This window comes from Oncorhynchus gorbuscha, linkage group LG08, assembly GCF_021184085.1.
Source record: "Oncorhynchus gorbuscha isolate QuinsamMale2020 ecotype Even-year linkage group LG08, OgorEven_v1.0, whole genome shotgun sequence".
NCBI classification, from domain to species: Eukaryota; Metazoa; Chordata; class Actinopteri; order Salmoniformes; family Salmonidae; genus Oncorhynchus; species Oncorhynchus gorbuscha.
The window spans coordinates 2,616,252-2,640,357 of record NC_060180.1 but is presented as its reverse complement, the minus strand read 5'-3'; the positions used below and the strand labels follow the sequence as shown (position 1 = coordinate 2,640,357).

Sequence of the window (24,106 nt, the reverse complement as noted above, 5' to 3'; positions counted from 1 at the left end):
CAACACTGTTCACTGTCTGTACCCTGCATAACATCACAACACTGTTCACTGTCTGTACCCTGCATAACATCACAACACTGTTCACTGTCTGTACCCTGTATAACATCACAACACTGTTCACTGTCTGTACCCTGCATAACATCACAACACTGTTCACTGTCTGTACCCTGCATAACATCACAACACTGTTCACTGTCTGTACCCTGTATAACATCAAAACACTGTTCACTGTCTGTACCCTGTATAACATCACAACACTGTTCACTGTCTGTACCCTGCATAACATCACAACACTGTTCACTGTCTGTACCCTGTATAACATCACAACACTGTCTGTATAACATCACAACACTGTTCACTGTCTGTACCCTGAAAAACATCACAACACTGTTCACTGTCTGTACCCTGTATAACATCACAACACTGTCTGTACCCTGTATAACATCACAACACTGTCTGTACCCTGTATAACATCACAACACTGTCTGTACCCTGTATAACATCACAACACTGTTCACTGTCTGTACCCTGTATAACATCACAACACTGTTCCCTGTCTGTACCCTGTATAACATCACAACACTGTTCACTGTCTGTACCCTGTATAACATCACAACACTGTCTGTACCCTGTATAACATCACAACACTGTCTGTACCCTGTATAACATCACAACACTGTCTGTACCCTGTATAACATCACAACACTGTCTGTACCCTGTATAACATCACAACACTGTTCACTGTCTGTACCCTGTATAACATCACAACACTGTTCCCTGTCTGTACCCTGTATAACATCACAACACTGTTCACTGTCTGTTCACCCTGTATAACATCAACATCAGTAACATCACAACACTGTTCACTGTCTGTACCCTGCATAACATCACAACACTGTTCACTGTCTGTACCCTGTATAACATCAAAACACTGTTCACTGTCTGTACCCTGTATAACATCACAACACTGTTCACTGTCTGTACCCTGCATAACATCACAACACTGTTCACTGTCTGTACCCTGTATAACATCACAACACTGTCTGTACCCTGTATAACATCACAACACTGTTCACTGTCTGTACCCTGAAAAACATCACAACACTGTTCACTGTCTGTACCCTGTATAACATCACAACACTGTCTGTACCCTGTATAACATCACAACACTGTCTGTACCCTGTATAACATCACAACACTGTCTGTACCCTGTATAACATCACAACACTGTTCACTGTCTGTACCCTGTATAACATCACAACACTGTTCCCTGTCTGTACCCTGTATAACATCACAACACTGTTCACTGTCTGTACCCTGTATAACATCACAACACTGTCTGTACCCTGTATAACATCACAACACTGTCTGTACCCTGTATAACATCACAACACTGTCTGTACCCTGTATAACATCACAACACTGTCTGTACCCTGTATAACATCACAACACTGTTCACTGTCTGTACCCTGTATAACATCACAACACTGTTCCCTGTCTGTACCCTGTATAACATCACAACACTGTTCACTGTCTGTACCCTGCATAACATCACAACACTGTTCCCAGTCTGTACCCTGTATAACATCACAACACTGTTCACTGTCTGTACCCTGCAGAATTTACTCACTGCCTATGCAGTATTCTATGCAGGGTTATTTTTATGATTCAAGCTTCACTGTTGTGAAGCAACTTGAACTTTAACCCCATAGCTAAACACTCAAGACTTCATAAAATATCCAAACTGCCTCTGGAAGAAACATCAGCACAAAAACTGTTAGTCGGGAGCATCATGAAATGGGTTTCGATGGCCGAGTATTAGCACACAAGCCTAAGATCACCATGTGCAATGCAAAGCGTTGGCTGGAGTGGTGTAAAGCTCGCCACCATTGGACTCTGGAGCAGTCGCAAAGCATTCTCTGGAGTGAGGAACCACGCTTCACTATCTGGCAGGCTGATGGACTAATCTGGGTTTGGTGGATGCCAGGAGAACTCTACCTGCCCCAATGCGTAGTGCCAACTGTAAGGTTTGGTGGAGGAGGAATAATGGCCTGGGGCTGTTTTTCATGGATCAGGTTGGCCCCTTAGTTCCAGGGAAGGGAAATCTTAACGCTACATCATACAATGACATTCTAGACGATTCTGTGCTTTCAACTTTGTGGCAACAGTTTGGGGAAGGCCCTTTCCTGTTTCAGCATGACAATGCCCTCATGCACAAAGCCAGGTCCATACAGAAATGGTTTGTCGAAATCGGTCTGGAAGAGCTCGACTGGCCTGCACAGAACTCTGACCTCAAATCCATCGAACACCATTGGGATTAATTGGGGCGGCAGGGTAGCCTAGTGGTTAGAGTGTTGGACTAGTAACCGGAAGGTTGCAAGTTCAAACCCCCGAGCTGACAAGGTACAAATCTGTCGTTCTGCCCCTGAACAGGCAGTTGGAATAGTGTTCCTAGGGCGTCATTGAAAATAAGAGTTTGTTCTTAACTGAGTTGCCTAGTAAAATAAAACTAAAATTGGAATGCCGACTGCGAGCCAGCCCTAATCAGCCCAACATCAGTGCCTGACCTCAATAGTGCGCTTGTGGCTGAATGGAAGCAAGTCCTCGCAGCAATGTTCCAACATCTAGTGGAAAGCCTTCCCAGAAGAGGAGAAACTGTTATAGCAGCAATGTTCCAACATCTAGTGGAAAGCCTTCCCAGAAGAGGAGAGACTGTTATAGCAGCAATGTTCCAACATCTAGTGGAAAGCCTTCCCAGAAGAGGAGAGACTGTTATAGCAGCAATGTTCCAACATCTAGTGGAAAGCCTTCCCAGAAGAGGAGAGACTGTTATAGCAGCAATGTTCCAACATCTAGTGGAAAGCCTTCCCAGAAGAGGAGAGACTGTTATAGCAGCAATGTTCCAACATCTAGTGGAAAGCCTTCCCAGAAGAGGAGAGACTGTTATAGCAGCAATGTTCCAACATCTAGTGGAAAGCCTTCCCAGAAGTGGGAAGAGTGTTATAGCAGCAATGTTCCAACATCTAGTGGAAAGCCTTCCCAGAAGAGGAGAGACTGTTATAACAGCAATGTTCCAACATCTAGTGGAAAGCCTTCCCAGAAGAGGAGAGACTGTTATAGCAGCAATGTTCCAACATCTAGTGGAAAGCCTTCCCAGAAGAGGAAAGACTGTTATAGCAGCAATGTTCCAACATCTAGTGGAAAGCCTTCCCAGAAGAGGAGAGACTGTTATAGCAGCAATGTTCCAACATCTAGTGGAAAGCCTTCCCAGAAGAGGAGAGACTGTTATAGCAGCAATGTTCCAACATCTAGTGGAAAGCCTTCCCAGAAGAGGAGAGACTGTTATAGCAGCAATGTTCCAACATCTAGTGGAAAGCCTTCCCAGAAGTGGGAAGAGTGTTATAGCAGCAAAAGGGGGGACCAACTCCATATTAATGCCCAAGATTTTGGAATGAGATGTTTGATGAGCAGGTGTCCATATACTTTTGGTCGTGGATTGCAGATGGAAATAGATTCCCCCCCCCCCCTGAAAACCAAATCTATTCTTGACAATCTATTCTTAATGTTCCCTCGTTTAGAAAAAGAGAGACAGACGATCACTATGATGACTCAGACAGGAAACAGCCTGATGAATATCTAATATGTACTCAATATCGCCTCTTAACTGATTCTAACTGAACTATCAAGCAAGATGTATGATATATTTCAATCTATATTGATAAACTGAACAATTCTGTCACAAATTGTTGAAAAACAAATCTTAAAAAAACATCAACAACTTACTCCATAAATGTACTGTATGTCACGCCTTGGTCATTGTAATTTGTGTTTTCGTTATATATTTGGTCAGGCCAGGGTGTGACATGGGTTTATATGTTGTGTTTCATTTTGGGGTTTGTAGTATTTGGGATCGCGGCTGATTAGGGGTGTTGTATAGGCTTGGCTGCCTGAGGCGGTTCTCAATCAGAGTCAGGTGATTTTCGTTGTCTCTGATTGGGAACCGTATTTAGGTAGCCTGGTTTTCGCTTTGTATTTGGTGGGTGATTGTTCCTGTCTCTGTGTAGTTTCACCAGATAGGCCGTAATAGGTTTCACGTTCCGTTTGTTGTTTTTGTATATGTATGATAGTTATTTCATGTATCGCGATCTCTTTATTAAAGACATGAGTAACCACTACGCTGCATTTCGGTCCGACTCTCTTTCTACAAACGAAGAACGCCGTTATACTGTACAGATGTAGGGTCTTAATTTAAGACCGTTTGCTACAGCAGGAAAATAATCCTGCAGCAACAGGACATGTGAATTATTATTATTATTATGTGGATTATACGGTTTTGTAGGGGTTGATAAATTATTCGTAAGGGGAAATCTAATTTTAAAGTGGAAATTACAAACTACAGAAGCCTTTTTAAACCTCAAACACAATACAAGTTTTAAATGTCCTGAATTGCAGGTTCTCATGCAACAGGGTGATCAAATTAAGATCCTACATTTGTAATCCGTCGTGTTTGAAAGGTAACATGTGTCCATGGGGAATGACCTTTTTCACAAATACATGTGACATTCTGTCCATTCCCAGTCTCAGTGCAGGTCACTGTGCGTTCTTGGCATGTTCCTAGTGAGCAGAGGTCCATATCCACAGAACACTCTTCCCCTTGAAACCCTGCAACACCCAAACACACATAGAAATCAGACAGTTTCTTCCCTCAAACAGACAATACAAGACACCTGAGGACAAAATGAAATAAAAATACAGCACTATGAACTCAATAACGAACATGACATGGAACACACTGTGCACCACATGCTCTACTTGGAGACAATTTCCTTCAAAATGTCCTTGTTAAGCTTATGACTAGCCATTAAGTAAAGAAGAATGTACTACTCTGACAATTTCCTTTCCATGAGGAAGCCAAGCCACTGTAACGTTAGGAATTCACAAAATTATTTTTAAAACACATTTATGTCTGTTTTATGTTTTATTAGTTAAAGACATCCTTTCTGTAGTAGATTGACGTGAGTGATTCCTCTACCTGCTGCCCAGTATAGTAATAGAGTGAGTGAGGCATCGACATAAAGACCCATCTCTCCCTAATGATCTATATCACATTTGTCTACCGAAGCAGAAGCCGCGCCTACATGTCATTGACAGCTGGGGCCACGTCGATAACTTTTTGTTCTGAATAAAACCCCTGCCGCCGTGTAACTGATACCTGGTCAATAATGCCAGTAAATAAGGCTGGCTAATATATCACAGCTCATAATGGAACAGAGTATGACCTTAACGAATGCCTGAATGGACCTCATTTACAATGTCAGCATCCCAAATGGCACCATATTCCCTATGTAGTGCACTACATTTGACCAGAGACCTATGGGCAATGAGTAGTGAGAAGTGCGCTTTGTAGGGAATAGGGAGCCATTTGAAACGCCTGAAAAAATCTCTCTCTGCTCCCAAATGGGTGCTCTGCGAGATAAAGATGTTGTCTAATTGGAAAACGTATCACAAATAGAAAGAGCCTACTGTAGTAAGAAGAAGATACAGACTGTGGCCTAATGTGTTTTCTGGACATTAAATAATCAATAGTAGCAGCTATCAAGTCAACAACATCTCACAATGTCACCTCACCGCTGCAAATGTTTGGCTTGGATTGGATTGAGTCTATTAGTAACACTTTGCGGAGGAGATAATGGAATCATTGTTAACATTGTACAACCTATAGGTAAATGATACACTTAGTGTTGTTTAACATGTGTAGTAGTGATTAACCTACGTTTACATGACGGCACACTGACAGCAGAAGACTGATCACAACTAACTATCAAGGATTCATTACTTTCTCCAATCTGCCTCCAATTGCAGTGTTTGATTTACTATTTTGAAGCACTGAGTCTGAATAAACTGAATAAAAATAAAAATACAAATGTGTTGTTGACCGAAAATAGATGGGGAGTCGAAATATTAACACTAGAATCAGCAGGACTTGAGACTTGAGATACAAGCAGCAGCCATATTGATTTACTATAAACCATTTTCATGGATAACCTAATAGAACTGAGACATTATATTCAAGGACAAATGGATGTCACATCAGTTCAACTACCCTGAGTTGCTAACGGACAGCTACTGACTCCAACAAAGTATTTCACAAGTGTTTAATAACCAATTGTGCGTACAATTCACCTGGAGGTTAATGTTGCATGAAGGAATGTCACTCGTAGTGTGAGTCTCAAATTGCACCCTATTTCCCTACACAGTGTGCTACTTTTGAACAGAGCCCTACGCGTTCCTTTAGTGGCCCTGATAAAAGTAGTGACTTTACAAAGGGAATAGGTTGGCATTTAGGACACAGACTTACAGTGCCCGCTGAAATCTCCAAATTCAACTACTTACTCCCTGTTCAGCTACCATTAGACTACTGTAGAGAATACAGCCACCATTAGACTACTGTAGAGAATACAGACACCATTAGACTACTGTAGAGAATACAGCCACCTACCCTGAGGTGACTACTGTAGAGAATACAGCCACCTACCCTGAGGTGAGTACTGTAGAGAATACAGCCACCATTAGACTACTGTAGAGAATACAGACACCATTAGACTACTGTAGAGAATACAGACACCATTAGACTACTGTAGAGAATACAGACACCATTAGACTACTGTAGAGAATACAGACACCATTAGACTACTGTAGAGAATACAGACACCATTAGACTACTGTAGAGAATACAGACACCATTAGACTACTGTAGAGAATACAGACACCATTAGACTACTGTAGAGAATACAGACACCATTAGACTACTGTAGAGAATACAGACACCATTAGACTACTGTAGAGCAATACAGCCACTAGACTACTGTAGAGAATACAGACACCATTAGACTACTGTAGAGAATACAGACACCATTAGACTACTGTAGAGAATACAGACACCATTAGACTACTGTAGAGAATACAGACACCATTAGACTACTGTAGAGAATACAGACACCATTAGACTACTGTAGAGAATACAGACACCATTAGACTACTGTAGAGAATACAGACACCATTAGACTACTGTAGAGAATACAGACACCATTAGACTACTGTAGAGAATACAGACACCATTAGACTACTGTAGAGAATACAGACACCATTAGACTACTGTAGAGAATACAGACACCATTAGACTACTGTAGAGAATACAGACACCATTAGACTACTGTAGAGAATACAGACACCATTAGACTACTGTAGAGAATACAGACACCATTAGACTACTGTAGAGAATACAGACACCATTAGACTACTGTAGAGAATACAGACACCATTAGACTACTGTAGAGAATACAGACACCATTAGACTACTGTAGAGAATACAGCCACCATTAGACTACATAAGACTTTAGATAAAACATCAAGTAACACCAAGAGCTACTAAAGAGATAATGCTTCATCGTAAACATAGTTTTATAACCCATTCAATCTTTCAACCAATCATTCATATGTATTTTTAAAGCCCTTTTCACATCTGCAGATGTCACAAAGTGCTTATACAGAAACCCAGCCTAAAACCCCATAGAGCAAGCAATGTAGACATAGAAGCATGGTGGCTAGGAAGAACTCCATAGAAAGGCAGCAACCTAGGAAGAAACCTTGAGAGGAACCACTAGTGCTGAGTGATTAACTGTCTGTAATTTTTTGTTTTTTTTAAAACAACTAGTTAAAATTCAATTTTGTTTGTGTTTGTATAATAATAATAATAATAATAATTTGTTTCTGTGAGCTCGATGTGCAGTTTCTGAAGAGATGAATCAGAGCTAGAAACGGAGACTGAGATAAGAGAGAACCCGCGATCGAGAGGAACAGAAAGCGCTTGATTCACGAGCCTGAAAATACATGATCTAAGTGATTGATAGTTGGTATTCCGCATTCATAAAAATATGCCATATTTACTTTGAAGAACTCCTAAAATAGAGATTTTGTCAGAAAGCATAGACAGCAGCTCCATGGAGATCTGATGATGACTTGGAACGAATGAAATAATAATGAAGTCTTCAAATAAAAGGATGGTTAATAAGTGATCAGCAGTAATGGGAAGTCACTACCATCATGGGACTTTTATTGATTATTTCATTCTGTGTTGATACAGCATTCAACCCACAATGAATAGTGCATTTACAATGAATGTCCATTTTTTAAAACCAAAATCCGTGATACTTAAAAAAAAATGTATTTTTAAATGAAACGGCCTCAAAAAGCAATAATCTCCCAGCACTAGGAACCAGGCTCAGAGGGGTGGCCAGATCTCTTCTGGCTGTGCCGGTGGAGATGCTAAAAGAGTACATAGCCATTAAGGCCGGATTGTTCTTCCAGATGTTCAAACGTTTATGGATGACCAGCAGGGTCAGATAATAATCACAGCTGTTATAGAGGATGCACCAGTCTGTTGGCTTTTCATTGCCGACCATTCAGAGGTTGAGACAGAGGTCGGGGGGATAAAGGACTGAAGGAGAAAGTGCCACTGTGAATAACGTGACATTTCCTCTGAATTGTATTAAACCATATGTACAGAAAACTGCAATACATTTCTTTATCTGTCAATTAATTCCGTAAGGCACCAACTCCAGTTTGACATGAAAATAAAATGTAATTCATTCACTCATTTATTGTGTAAACAAAATTAATATATTATTGCATCTCATTTGAGTATCAAAGTAGGCCTTTTAGCTCCCCTCTACAATAATCTCCTGAACCTGAACTCTCTTAACACCCCTCTACAATAATCTCGTGAACCTGAACTCTTAGCACTCCTCTACAATAATCTCCTGAACCTGAACACTCTTAGCAGCCCTCTACAATAATCTCCTGAACCTGAACTCTTAGCACTCCTCTACAATAATCTCCTGAACCTGAACACTCTTAGCAGCCCTCTACAATAATCTCCTGAACCTGAACTCTCTTAACACCCCTCTACAATAATCTCCTGGATCTGAACTCTCTTAGCACCCCGCTACAATAATCTCCTGAACCTGAACTCTCTTAGCACCCCTCTACAATAATCTCCTGAACCTGAACTCTCTTAGCACCCCTCTACAATAATCCTTAGCCCCCTCCTGAACTCTCTTAGCACCCCTCTACAATAATCTCCTGAACCTGAACTCTCTTAGCACCCCTCTACAATAATCTCCTGAACCTGAACTCTCTTAGCACCCCTCTACAATAATCTCCTGAACCTGAACTCTCTTAGCACCCCTCTACAATAATCTCCTGAACCTGAACTCTTAGCACCCCTCTACAATAATCTCCTGGACCTGAACTCTCTTAACACCTCTACAATAATCTCCTGAACCTGAACTCTCTTAGCACCCCTCTACAATAATCTCCTGAACCTGAACTCTTAGCAACAATAATCTCCTGAACCTGAACTCTCTTAACACCTCTACAATAATCTCCTGAACCTGAACTCTCTTAGCAGGCCTCTACAATAATCTCCTGAACCTGAACTCTTTAGCACCCCTCTACAATAATCTCCTGAACCTGAACTCTCTTAGCAGCCCTGGTAATCAATCAACATGTGTATTGAAACTGAGGAATCCTAAAGAGGCTATCAGAGAAACTCAGAAAGTTTGTTCTTTATACAAATGGAGGAGGAACAATGATAGGCAGAATTTATGCAGATATCCTGTCAGGATGAATAGGTAGAGAGAAATGACTCTAAGCAACATCAACCAGCAAACCACCCGAGACCAGCAGAAAGCATGTTTAAGCTTTTCTGCTGTATGTGCTTTGTCGAATCTCATTTGACAAATAATGAAGTGCAAGTTTCCGTACACATTCACCACACTGTCACAGTACAGCAGTAGAAGCTTGTACCAGCAGGCCTGGGTTCAAATACTATTTGAAATCATCAGAAATACTTAAAACTGTGATTGACCAAGCTTGCCTGTTGTAATGGAATCTAAAGAAAAGTACAGAAAGTGCCAAGCCCATCCACCTGGCACTACCCCAGGTAGACTACACTACAAACACTCAACGTATATGAAAAGCTTCCAACAGTACTTGAACCCATGTCTATGTATCAGTTCCCTGGATTAGGGTGGCACTATAGCACTATATTTCAAAGGTAGTGTACTATATAGGGAATAGGGTTCCATTTGGGACTCTTACAATGCCTCAGATAACCACCTCAGATCACTATAACATGAGAAATGACAACAACAATATTGCATGACGCTGATATATTAATGAAATATAAAAAGAGATAAATTGAAATGAATCTCCATGATTAAAATCACCCTGTAAAGAAACAGACTATTTGCAAAAATCAAGACAAAATATCACAGCATTACCAGTATGAGTTTAATGATCAATATGCCTGGAACACATTATCTGATCTCAAATGGCACCCTATTCATTGTGTAGTCCACTACTTGGTCAAAAGTAATGCAGTATATACTGTGGGGAGTAGAGTGCCATTTGGGACGAACCACCGTTGTGGGTAAATTCATTCTAAACCTCTGTAGTGGCAATGTGTTCACAAATGAATTCTTAACCTCTGTGGTGGCAATATCATTCACAAAACACTATATTGTGCTTACAGAATTCAAATAAATAACTAACTCAATACATTAAATAAATCTATGATTGTTACAAATTAGACTCCAGTACAGTGATGATCAAGCCACTCAGACATCAGAAATCGTATGCCAGAAACAGTAAATCTAAATGTATTCTTTTATTTGGAAAGGAAAACAATGTGCTTGAAGAGGTGTGTATATGTAAATGTCAACAAGTGTCCCTACAAGACAAGGCCTGCATCCCTACAAGACAAGGCCTGCATCCCTACAAGACAAGGCCTGCATCCCTACAAGACAAGGCCTGCATCCCTACAAGACAAGGCCTGCATCCCTACAAGACAAGGCCTGCATCCCTACAAGACAAGGCCTGCGTCTCTACATGACAAGGCCTGCGTCCCTGCACGACAAGGCCTGCGTCCCTGCACGACAAGGCCTGCGTCCCTGCACGACAAGGCCTGCGTCCCTTCACGACAAGGCCTGCGTCCCTGCACGACAAGGCCTGCGTCCCTGCACGACAAGGCCTGCGTCCCTTCACGACAAGGCCTGCGTCCCTGCACGACAAGGCCTGTGTCCCAAATGACACCCTATTCCCTGTTTATTTCCTATTGGCCCTAGTCAAAAGTATTGCACTAGATAGGGAACAGGGCACACACAGCTTGTGGTGGTCCATTATTATAACTGTAGAATAAGAGTCATCGCCAGCTGACCAGCAATATTCAAAAGACAACATAGATGCAGTGGAAGATGGTAAAAAATCAATTTAAATTGCAAATGGGGCCCTCATGCCGTACATCAAAATAACATTACATTAGTGAACCTCAGGTCTGTTTGGCGTTCTTACTCTGTTGACCATTAAAAACACCCAGACATTATGGCTGCTCTCATCTGTTGGTTGAATTTCATATGATTGTTTTCTACTGAGGCTTGTAAAATGTAAACACCTTTCTGAAAATGACTACATTATTGCAGCCTGAGGTATGTACATTATAAAGAACTTGTTACCGTGCATCTGTGACGCACAGGTGTGTCTTCTTAAGCATGTGTGTATTTAATTGGTCTGTAAAGCATGGATGAAGGCGTAGAAGCTGAAACGGTTTGTAAAGCATGGATGAAGGCGTAGAAGCTGAAAAGGTTTGTAAAGCATGGATGAAGGCGTAGAAGCTGAAATGGTTTGTAAAGCATGAATGAAGGTGTAGATGCTGAAATGGTTTGTAAAGCATGGATGAAGGTGTAGAAGCTGAAAAGGTTTGTAAAGCATGGAGGAAGGTGTAGAAGCTGAAATGGTCTGTAAAGCATGGATGAAGGTGTAGAAGCTGAAATGGTTTGTAAAGCATGGATGAAGGTGTAGACGCTGAAATGGTTTGTAAAGCATGGATGAAGGTGTAGAAGCTGGAATGGTTTGTAAAGCATGGATGAAGGTGTAGAAGCTGAAACGTTTTTTATGGATGAAGGCGTAGAAGCTGAAATGGTTTGTAAAGCATGGATGAAGGTGTAGAAGCTGAAAAGGTTTGTAAAGCATGAATGAAGGTGTAGAAGCTGAAATGGTTCGTAAAGCATGAATGAAGGTGTAGAAGCTGAAATGGTTTGTAAAGCATGGATGAAGGTGTAGAAGCTGAAATGGTTTGTAAACCATGGATGAAGGTGTAGAAGCTGAAATGGTTTGTAAAGCATGGATGAAGGTGTAGAAGCTGAAATGGTTTGTAAAGCATGGATGAAGGTGTAGAAGCTGAAATGGTTTGTAAAGCATGGATGAAGGTGTAGAAGCTGAAATGGTTTGTAAAGCATGGATGAAGGTGTAGAAGCTGAAATGGTTTGTTAAGCATGGATGAAGGTGTAGAAGCTGAAATGGTTTGTAAAGCATGGATGAAGGTGTAGAAGCTGAAATGGTTTGTAAAGCATGGATGAAGGTGTAGAAGCTGAAATGGTTTGTAAAGCATGGATGAAGGTATAGAAATTGAAATGTGGGCTTGTTTTGTTGAGTACTTTCACCTTCTGTATTCTTTCAAGCATGAATTCAATACAGCATATTCTCAGCCCCCTTGGTTTAAACATTTGTATGGTTTGTGGGTGAGTACATTTTGAACTCTGTAGAGATATATATATATATTTTTTAATCTCCAGCACCAGCCACCATTCATTCTAGTCCCTCAAACTCCCTCAATTTAAATGATAAAGAAACGCCTTGAACACTTTAGGAAAAGCATAACGTTGATTTGTCCTTGTTCCCTGAAATCCCACAGAAATATAAGCATATCCATGTTTGTTTGTTTTACATTTGGAGATGCTGAAGGAGATAGACATCATGGTTGTGAAAATTGTGTTAACCTTACAGACACCCTTTTTCTGTTACATTTGTTCCATCTATGAAGTAAACATCGCAAGTCACTTATTTAATTCAATTCCCGGAAAACGCAAACCAGATTAAAACACACCTTAGTCTCTGAATCTGCCGTAGAAATCTGAGCAATAATGGATGTTTTACTGTTTTACTGGGGGTCTGCTTTCCCTCCACTTCAACTTCCTCTAAATGACAGAGAAGTTTGTTTCATACATTTTCAACCGAAAATTTACGATGATGTATTTCACTTCCGTGTTTTATTGTCACGCAATAACATTAGGAGATTAGTGATATATTGTTTTCGGGGGCTGTGGGTACTGCACATTGGGCTAAATTGAATGATCTTGTTTACAGGTGCAATGCATGTAGGAAGTGTATACTAACAACATTGTCTGTTGGTGTTTATATCATATTAGGGTCAATAATGTACATCTGGGAAATGTATTGGGTCATTGTTAAACATTTCTTGTAACCTTCATTTAAACAGAAAGTGACCATTCTATTGTATATTCACTCCATTGTAAGGATGCAAGGATACCAATAATATCAGAGCGAAACTTTAAACGCGGCATGATTTCTATACCACTAAACATACCAACTATTTCCAACATTCATGTCATCATAAAGATCCTATAATTCAATTCAATTATAGAATAGATGATATTCAATTATAGGATCTGTATGCATTTATTGGCCAAATGTTTCATTGTAACATATACAGTGCATTCGAAAAGTACTCAGGCCACTTGACCTTTTCCACATTTTGTTACGTTTCAGCCTTATTCTAAAATTGATAAAATTGTATTTTTTTCCCACCTGATCAATCTACACACAATATCCCATAATGACTAAGCAAAAACAGGTTTTTGCAAATGTATAAAAAATTAAAACTGAAATATACATTAGTATACAGACCCTTCACTCAGTACATTGTTGAAGTACCTTTGGCAGCGATTACAGCCTCGATTCTTCTTGGGGATGATGGGGCCACTCAAGAACATTCAGGGACTTATCCCGAAGCCACTGCATTGTCTTGGCTGTGTGCTTAGGGTCGTTGTCCTGTTGGAAGTTGAACCTTCTGAGGTCCTGAGCACTCTGCAGCAGGTTTTTAAGGATCTCTCTGTACTTTGCTCCATTTATCTTTCCCTCGATGCTGACTAGTCTCCCAGTCCCTGCCGCTGAAAAACATACCCACAGCATGACGCTGCCACCACCATGCTTTACCATAGGAATGGTGCCAGGTTTCCTCCTGACATGACGCTTGGCATTCAGGCCAAAGAGTTCAATCTTGGTTTTATCTCATAGCCTGAGAGTCTTTTAGGTGCATTTTGGCAAACTCTAAGCAGGCTGTCGTGCCTTTTACTGAGGAGTGGCTTCTGTCTGTCCATTCTACCATAAAGGCCTGATTAGTAGAGTGCTGCAGAAATGGTTGACCTTCTGGAAGGTTCTTCCATCTCCCCAGAGGAACTCTGGAGCTCTGTCAGAGTGAGCATTGGGTTCTTAGTCACATCCCTGACCAAGGCCCTTTTCCCCTGTTTTCTCAGTTTGGCCAAGTGGCCAGCTCTAGCAAGAGTCTTGGTGGTTCCAAACGTATTCCATTTAAGAATGATGGCAGCCAATGTGTCTTTAGGGACCTTCAATGCTGCAGAAATGTTTTGGTACCCTTCCACAGATCTGTGCCTCAACATGATCCTGTCTCAGAGCTCTACAGACAATTCCTTCCACCTCATGGCTTGGGTTATGCTCTGACATGCACTGTCGACTGTGGGACCTTATATAGGCAGGTGTGTGCCCTTTTTTTAACCTTTATTTAACCTGGCAAGTCAGTTAAGAACTAATTCTTATTTTCAATGACGGCCTAGGAACAGTGGGTTAACTGCTTGTTCAGGGGCTGAATGACAGATTTGTACCTTGTCAGCTCGGGGACTTGAACTTCATGTCCAACCAATTGAATTTACCACAGGTGGACTCCAATCAAGTTGTAGAAAGCTGTAGCATAATTTCGAGTCTCATAGCAAAGGGTCTGAATACTTACATAAATAAGGTATTTCTGTTTTTATTTTTTGAAACCATTTTAGAATAAGGCTGTAATGTAACAAAATGTGGAAAAAGGGAAGGGGTCTGAATAGTTTCTGATTGCACTGTAGCTACAGTGTCTTCAGAAAGTAGTCACACCCCTTGACGTTTTCCACATTTTGTTACATTACAGCCTGAAATCAAAAGGGACTAAATGTAGACTTTTGTAATTGGCCAACAAACAATACCCCAGAAGTGGAATTATGGTTTTTGACATTTTTGATATTGTATTATGATCCCCATTTGCTGTTGCGAAAGCAGCAGCTACTCTTCCTGTCGTCCACACAAAACATGACATCATACAGAACATTAATAGACAGGAGCTCAAGGATAGAACTACATTACAAAAATGCTCACGTAGCCTTCATATCAATACATACACAAACTATAAAGGTCAATAAGTGAGAGGCATTGTGCGATGAGGTGTTGCTTTATTTGTTTTTTGAAAGAAAGACTCTCAGCTTAAATCACTGCCAGGTGATCCTAACATGTGATCCTAACATGTATTGACTCAGGGGTGTGAAGACTAAATTAGATATTTCCTTATTTCATTTGGTGAAAAAAAAGGCGAAAAAAAGAAACGTTTTTTTAAGTGTGCTAACATATTTAAAACATGTTTTCACTTTACCATTATGGGATATTGTGTGTAGATGGATGAGAAAAAATGCAGACTGTAACAACAACATGTGAAATGGGGGCGGCAGGGTAGCCTAGTGGTTAGAGCGTTGGACAAGTAACCAAAAGGTTGCAAGTTCAAACCCCCGAGCTGACAAGGTCCAAAAGGACAGTGATTTCTATGCTGCTATGCTAGTCAGTAGAGTACTCACCAAAAGGACAGTGATTTCTATGCTGCTATGCTAGTCAGTAGAGTACTCACCAAAAGGACAGTGATTTCTATGCTGCTATGCTAGTCAGTAGAGTACTCACCAAAAGGACAGTGATTTCTATGCTGCTATGCTAGTCAGTAGAGTACTCACCAAAAGGACAGTGATTTCTATGCTGCTATGCTAGTCAGTAGAGTACTCACCAAAAGGACAGTGATTTCTATGCTGCTATGCTAGTCAGTAGAGTACTCACCAAAAGGACAGTGATTTCTATGCTGCTATGCTAGTCAGTAGAGTACTCACCAAAAGGACAGTGATTTCTATGCTGCTATGCTAGTCAGTAGAGTACTCACCAAAAGGACAGTGATTTCTATGCTGCTATGCTAGTCAGTAGAGTACTCACCAAAAGGACAGTGATTTCTATGCTGCTATGCTAGTCAGTAGAGTACTACCAAAAGGACAGTGATTTCTATGCTGCTATGCTAGTCAGTAGAGTACTCACCAAAAGGACAGTGATTTCTATGCTGCTATGCTAGTCAGTAGAGTACTCACCAAAAGGACAGTGATTTCTATGCTGCTATGCTAGTCAGTAGAGTACTCACCAAAAGGACAGTGATTTCTATGCTGCTATGCTAGTCAGTAGAGTACTCACCAAAAGGACAGTGATTTCTATGCTGCTATGCTGGTCAGTAGAGTACTCACCAAAAGGACAGTGATTTCTATGCTGCTATGCTAGTCAGTAGAGTACTCAACAAAAGGACAGTGATTTCTATGCTGCTATGCTAGTCAGTAGAGTACTCACCAAAAGGACAGTGGCAGATGTATCCATTCAGCAGATCCATACAGGAACCTCCATTCAAACAAGGCCTTGACCAGCAGTCATTAACATTCTCTGAGCACCATCTCCCTGGAAACACAACAGATGACATTCTGTACATATACCTTGTGGTATACATTCTGTGGATGCTCTGTGCTCATTTCAGTTGGCTTGGTGTACCTTCTATTGTCTGTTCACTCTACAGTGTACTGTACTTGATATGATCATGTTCTGGGCAAATGGTTATATCAGCACCAGTATAATGTGAAGTCTGTACGACAAAGTGACTTTCTTTATTAGAAAAATACTTCCCAAGTAAAGTAAGGAACATCAGTAATACTTATTGACACCTTCACAATCACATGTTGTAACATACGATCACATTATGTAACGCATGTACAACAGCAGAATAAGTACTAAACTCAGCAACAACAACAAAAACGTCTCACTGTCAACTGCATTTACTTTCAGCAAACTTAACATGTGTAAATATTTGTATGAACATAACAAGATTCAACAACTGAGACATAAACTGAACAAGTTCCACAGACATGTGACTAACAGAAATGGAATAATGTGTCCCTGAACAAAGGGGGGGGGTCAAAATCAAAAGTAAAAGCTGCATTAAGTACTGCAGTGCATCTCCTCCTCAAAGACTGCACCAGATTGGCCCTTCTTGCTGTGAGATGGTACCCCATTCTTCCACCAAGGCATGTGCAAGTTCCCAGACATTTCTGGGGGGAAGGGCCCTAGTCCTCACCCTTTGATCCAGCAGGTCCCAGGGACCTGGGATTGAAAACCTGGGATTGAGATCCAGGATCTTCGCTGGCCATGGCAGAACACGGACATTCCTGTCTTGCAGGAAATCACGCACAGAATGAGCAGTATGGCTGGTGGCATTGTCATGCTGGAGGGTCATGTCAGGATGAGCCTGCAGGAAGGGTACCATGCGGGAGGAGGATGTCTTCCCTGTAACGCACAGTGTTGAGAATGCCTGCAATGACAACATGCTCAGTTCGATGATGCTATGGGACCAAATCGATCCCGCTCCAGAGTACAGGCCTCGGTGTAACGCTCATTCCTTCGACAATAAACGTGAACCCGACCATCACCCCTGGTGAGACACAACCATGACTCCTCGGTGAAGAGCACTTTTTGCCAGTCCTGTCTGGTCCAGCGACGGTGGGTTTGTGCCCATAGGCCGGTGATGTATGATGAGGACCTGTCTTACAACAGGCCTACAAGCCCTCAGTCCAGCCTCTCTCAGCCTATTGCGGACAGTCTGAGCACTGGTGTAACTCGGGCAGTTGTTGCCATCTTGTATCTGTCCCGCAGGTTTGATGTTCGGATGTACCGATCCTGTGCAGGTGTTGTTACACGTGGTCTGCCACTGCGAGGACGATCAGCTGTCCGTCCTGTCTCCCTGTAGCGCTGTCTTAGGCGTCTCACAGTACGTACATTGCAATTTATTGCTCTGGCCACATCTGCAGTCCTCATGCCTCCTTGCAGCATGCCTAAGGCACATTCACGCAGAGGAGCAGGGACCCTGGGCATCTTTCTTTTGGTGTTTTTTCCAGAGTCAGTAGAAAGGCCTCTTCAGTGTCCTAAGTTTTCATAACCGTGACCTTAATTTCCCACCGTCTGTGAGATGTTAGTGTCTTAACGACCATTCCACAGGTGCATGTTCATTAATTGTTTAGGCTTCATTGAACATAGCATAGGAAACAGTGTTTAAACCCTTTACAATGAAGATCTGTGAAGTTATTTGGATTTTTACAAATTTGAAAGACAGGGTCCTGAAAAAGGGACGTTTCTTTTTTTGCTGAGTTTATATTACTTACACTACACTACACACACACACACACACACACACACACACACACACACACACACACACACACACACACACACACACACACACACACACACACACACACACACACACACACACACACACACACACACACACACACACACACACACACACACACACACACAAACTTGATAGAATTGTGGCCCCAATTTAGCTTGTCTTCAGGGACCTTTATGGCATTGTGTACACTCCCATGGGGGTACTAGGGAACACAGAGCTCTGCCAAGTGCTGTATTGTAAATCAATGGTTGTACGGCACGAACAACTAATGTCCCTCAGCCAGCAGACTGCTCAGGCTGACCATTCATTATAAACAGAAAACAGAGCATTCTGCTCCATTTCAAGGGTGCCAATATATACTGAACAAAAATATAAATGCAACATGCAACAATTTCAAAGATTTTACTGAGTCACAGTTCATATAAGGAATTAATTTGGTCCTAATGTATGGATTTCACATGACTGCGCAGGGGTGCAGCCATGGGTTGGCCTGGGAGGGTATAGGCCCACCCACCGGGGAGTCATGTTAAGAAGCCGGATGGTTAAGAAGCCGGATGTGGAGGCCCTGTGGTGGCATGGTTACAAGTGGTCTGCGGTTGTGAGGCTGGTTTTACGTACTGCCAAATTCTCTAAAACAATGTTGGAGGTGGCTTATGATAGAGAAATTAACATTAAATTATCTGGCAGCAAATCTGGTAGACATTCCTGCAGTCAGCATGCCAATTGCACTCTCCCTCAAAACTTGAGACATCTGTGGCATTGTGTTGTGCTAAAAAACTGCCTATTTAGAGTTACCTTTAATTGTCCCCAGCACAAGGTGCACCTGTGTAATGATAATGCTGTTTAATCAGCTTCTTTATATGCCACACCTGTCAGGTGGATTATCTTGGCAAAGGAGAAATGCTCACTAACAGGAATGTAAACAAATTTGTGAACCACATTTTAGAGAAATTCCTTTTTTTGGGGTATCGACAATTTCTGGGATCTTGTATATTTTTTGTTCAGTGAAATCATCTGTACAAATAGGATATTTTCAAGGGGATGCTTCTATGCCACGTTCTCTTTTTGGTTATCAGGTTGTGATTTTCAAGGTAAGGGAACACAATGTGTTCATTTGTCATTTGGTTGAGGTATTCATTTGACGATTTCAAAGCTACCATGATAAAGGATGACAGATATTAACAACAGTGAACTAAGAAAACCCCTGCCGCACACTCTTCATTCGTTAAATCAAATCTAAATCACATGTTATTGGTCACATACACATATTTAGCACATGTTGTAGTGAAATGCTTGTGTTCCTAGCTCAAACAGTGCAATAGTTAGTCAGTTAGTTGGTGCGTTGACCTGAAATCAATTGTTTTATGTTATCACAAGTGTGGCAACATACTTTAGGCATACCTTCAAATCCTGGGGGGCAGTGGCATTGATAGCCTCCGATGACATCCTCACAGGTGGCACCATTGACACACGGGGAACTCTTACACTCATCCGTCTCCTGCTCACAGTAGCTCCCCTGGAACCCGAGCTCACAGCGACAAGTATAGTTGTATTGTTGGTCTAGACATACGCCGTGCTCAGAGCAGTGGTGTCCAATGCAGTTATCAACGTCCATCTCACAGTAGCTACCGCTGTATCCTCTGGGACAAAGGCAGCTGGTGACAAACAACTCCCATTATAAGACCATATCAACAGACACAGTTCATAGATACTTTCTGACAAGTCTTAAGATGCATTAAGATTGCCTCATAATGCATTATAGCAGTCTGTCTTAAGTGAAGTGTTACCAAAACATTTAAGAGAATTTCTAAATGGATCTTAATTAGTTTTTTAGTTTTTATTTCACCAGGTAGGCCAGTTGAGAACATTCTAGCATCCTAGAGGGAATTACAAACCAGCAATTGTTAATGGAGTTCCAATACTTTTTTCTATTCTGTATAACCCCATTGTTGAGGTAACCATGGGAGCAGGGTTGCCCTAAACATACCGTGCATTTTTATTGGATAGAGGACAGAGAGAAAGACAGGGAAGATGGGAGAGAGGTTTAGTGCCAGAATGAATGGCCTGTGACGGACTTAAACCCACCCCGACACAGTATGTGAATTCTCTGAAGTTAGCAGCCTTAATCAGAAGACTTCCTCAGGCTCCACATAGACAATACATAAAACCAGTCACAGTGCCATCAGAAGGGATTCAAAATTGATTAAATCTATTAAAAAATCTCACCCATCTGCACACAATTCCCCATAATGACAACGTGAAAACATGTTTTTATCTCACCCATCTGCACACAATTCCCCATAATGACAACGTGAAAACATGTTTTTATCTCACCCATCTGCACACAATTCCCCATAATGACAATGTGAAAACATGTTTTTTTTTGTTGATTGTTGATTTTGGCAAATTTGTTGAAATTACACACAGAAATGTCTATATATAAGGTGTCAGATTTCACATCCTGCATCTCAGATGACAGCGGAGTGGCATGTGAAGCGGGACAACCAGAGCTTTCACGGAGTGCAAAGCCATAATTTACTTTCAATATATTTGCTCAAATAAAATAAAAATATGTTTTCACTTTGTCATTATGGGGTATTGTGTGTAGATGGGTAAAAAAATGTAATCCATTTTGAATTCAGGCTGTAACACAACAAAATGTGGAATGTTGTTGATGTTGCACAATTCACACAGCGCTCTGTACACAGAATGGCTAATAAACACAGGACAACAGCAAACACTTAGCCTTAGAAGGCTTAACGTTTTACTAATAAACACATACAACAGTAAACACTTTACTTTTACTAATAAACACATACAACAGCAAACACTTAGCCTTAGAAGGCTTAACGTTTTACTAATAAACACATACAACAGTAAACACTTAGCCTTAGAAGGCTTAACGTTTTACTAATAAACACATACAACAGTAAACACTTAGCCTTAGAAGGCTTAACGTTTTACTAATAAACACATACAACAGTAAACACTTAGCCTTAGAAGGCTTAACGTTTTACTAATGTTAAGGGGGCGAGGGGGGGGTTACAGTTTTTAACTTAGTTTCCTGCAATTCTACACATTTCACCACAGTTAATGCCATGTTCGTATGCCATCTGAACATTATAACAAAATCAATGGGCCATGACTTTTGGGAATTTCAGATTCTCCCTGTCTAGTTTTTATTTCTGTTAGTTGTCAAAGATGATCTTGTTTAAAAAATATATATATTGCTCCATTTTCTTTTCTACATACTTTATATCTGGTTTGAGTCTTTAAAGTTGACACTGAAAATGTTTCACCACCCCATTTCACAATTGTTTTTATATAATATTATTTGGAGTGATGCTAAATGAATATAGGGGAAACACTGAATAGTGTATTTGAGACCTTGCCTTAGGCACTCACCTGTAGCCATCAATCTCATCTACACAAGTGGCCCCGTTTCGGCACCAGTGCTGAACACAATCGTTGATGTTTAAGTGGCAGTTACGTCCTGCCCATCCAGGTGCACAGACACAGGTGTAACTGCTGTCGTTGTTCCAGACACAACGTCCTCCGTTGGCACATGGCTGTAGAGAGAGAAGAGAACATTGTCACACACATCAATACGTATTCATTTACTCCAAAATGACATGTGAAGACATCGCACCATTCACACGACAAGTGCTTATTCACCATGTAATACTGTATCTCGGGGACAATACCAAATGACATCTTGTTTCTTTTAAAAAGCTGGCAGAATCTTTGATATGATGTGTAGCTAGATTCAATATCGTATTCCATAGCCACATCTCGTTCCTTCTCTCTATTCCATAGCCACATCTCGTTCCTTCTCTCTATTCCATAGCCACATCTCGTTCCTTCTCTCTATTCCATAGCCACATCTCGTTCCTTCTCTCTATTCCATAGCCACATCTCGTTCCTTCTCTCTATTCCATAGCCACATCTCGTTCCTTCTCTCTATTCCATGTCTCGTTCCTTCTCTCTATTCCATACATCTCGCCTTCTCTCTATTCCATAGCCACATCTCGTCGTTCCTTCTCTCTATTCCATGCCACATCTCGTTCCTTCTCTCTATTCCATAGCCACATCTCGTTCCTTCTCTCTATTCCATAGCCACATCTCGTCTCATTCCATAGCCACATCTCGTTCCTTCTCTCTATTCCATAGCCACATCTCGTTCCTTCTCTCTATTCCATAGCCACATCTCGTTCCTTCTCTCTATTCCATGGTATATGGCATTTTAATTCTCATCAAAGACAGGATATTGTTATGAAGCGTAATGTATTGTAATATAATGCATTTCTATATCTCATCGTGATCCACTGGGATGAATACAGTGATTAGGCATAACGCAGACAGTGATTTTCCATCAATATGTAGATAGTGCTTGAGTTTGACAATTTACAGCATAAAATAGATTGTGATTGCTTCGATTAAATTATCTGCAGGGACAACACTGTGTGTGTGTGTGTGTGTGTGTGTGTGTGTGTGTGTGTGTGTGTGTGTGTGTGTGTGTGTGTGTGTGTGTGTGTGTGTGTGTGTGTGTGTGTGTGTGTGTGTGTGTGTGTGTGTGTGTGTGTGTGTGTGTGTGTGTGTGTGTGTGTGTGTGTGTGTGCACGCGTGTGAGTTCCATGTTCATTTGTCTAACGAGACTAAAATGACCTGATTAATGGCAACATTCCAAAGCATTTTACGAGGCAACCATCATCGAGGTGCGACTAATTTGTCAATATGCTTCGCAACGGTCATCGACATGTGTAAAAAGGCTTAAAAAACAGGACAATGAAGATACTACAAACTTTATGATTTAAAAAACAAATCAATCAGATAGTGACTGAATTATAGAACATAAAACATTGTACTGGCATGGTTGAATAATTAATGGAGTTCAGTCATTTTGGTGGGATTTCAGGTATTCAATTTATTGTAAAATGTCACTTTTTTTCATATAATGCACTTATATATACACATTTCCTCAGTATATCAGGTATCTTTGAAATACTTTGTGATAAAATAAAGAAAATTACATGTGCCTCATTTGAATATATACATTATAGAATATGAATATATATATATGAATATATATTTGCATACATGAATACATTAACATAAATGGGTAGAACTGGGCTGAAACCACCCAAAACTTGCTCCGTCTCTAGGCCTACCTGCACCTTCTAGACTGCCTCATTAATTATTCAGTATTGTTGTTGTCACATTCTCTTGCATAATTAAACAATGCCAGCAGCATACCACCCTGCATACCACTGCTGGCTTGCTTCTGAAGCTAAGCACGGTCAGTCCCTGGATGGGAGACCAGATGCTGCTGGAAGTGGTGTTGGAGGGCCAGTAGGAGGCACTCTTTCCTCTGGTCTAAAAAATATCCCAATGCCCCAGGGCAGTGATTGGGGACACTGCCCTGTGTAGGGTGCCATCTTTTGGATGGGATGTTAAACGGGTGTCCTGACTCTCTGAGGTCATTAAAGATCCCATAAGTATGTCAAGGAAGATACCCATGGGATTTAAAATCAAAACGCTTGGCTACACCGATCTAAACATACTTCACATTGTTTGTGAGATCAGATATAATATCATCCCAGTGTTCCT

General features: G+C 41.1%; 1 protein-coding gene across 1 annotated transcript in view; it reads right to left on the bottom strand.

Moving 5' to 3' along the window:
- Nucleotides 1–24,106, bottom strand: part of LOC124042230 (protein eyes shut homolog) — a 116,178-nt gene that overhangs the window by 14,076 nt on the left and 77,996 nt on the right. The window contains exons 10-13 of the mRNA XM_046360646.1: nucleotides 21,905–22,068; nucleotides 19,901–20,154; nucleotides 16,612–16,716; nucleotides 4,540–4,662 (exon numbers count right to left, since the gene is read on the bottom strand). Coding sequence (XP_046216602.1) covers nucleotides 4,540–4,662; nucleotides 16,612–16,716; nucleotides 19,901–20,154; nucleotides 21,905–22,068 — 646 coding nt within the window. The remainder of the gene's footprint in view (nucleotides 1–4,539; nucleotides 4,663–16,611; nucleotides 16,717–19,900; nucleotides 20,155–21,904; nucleotides 22,069–24,106) is intronic.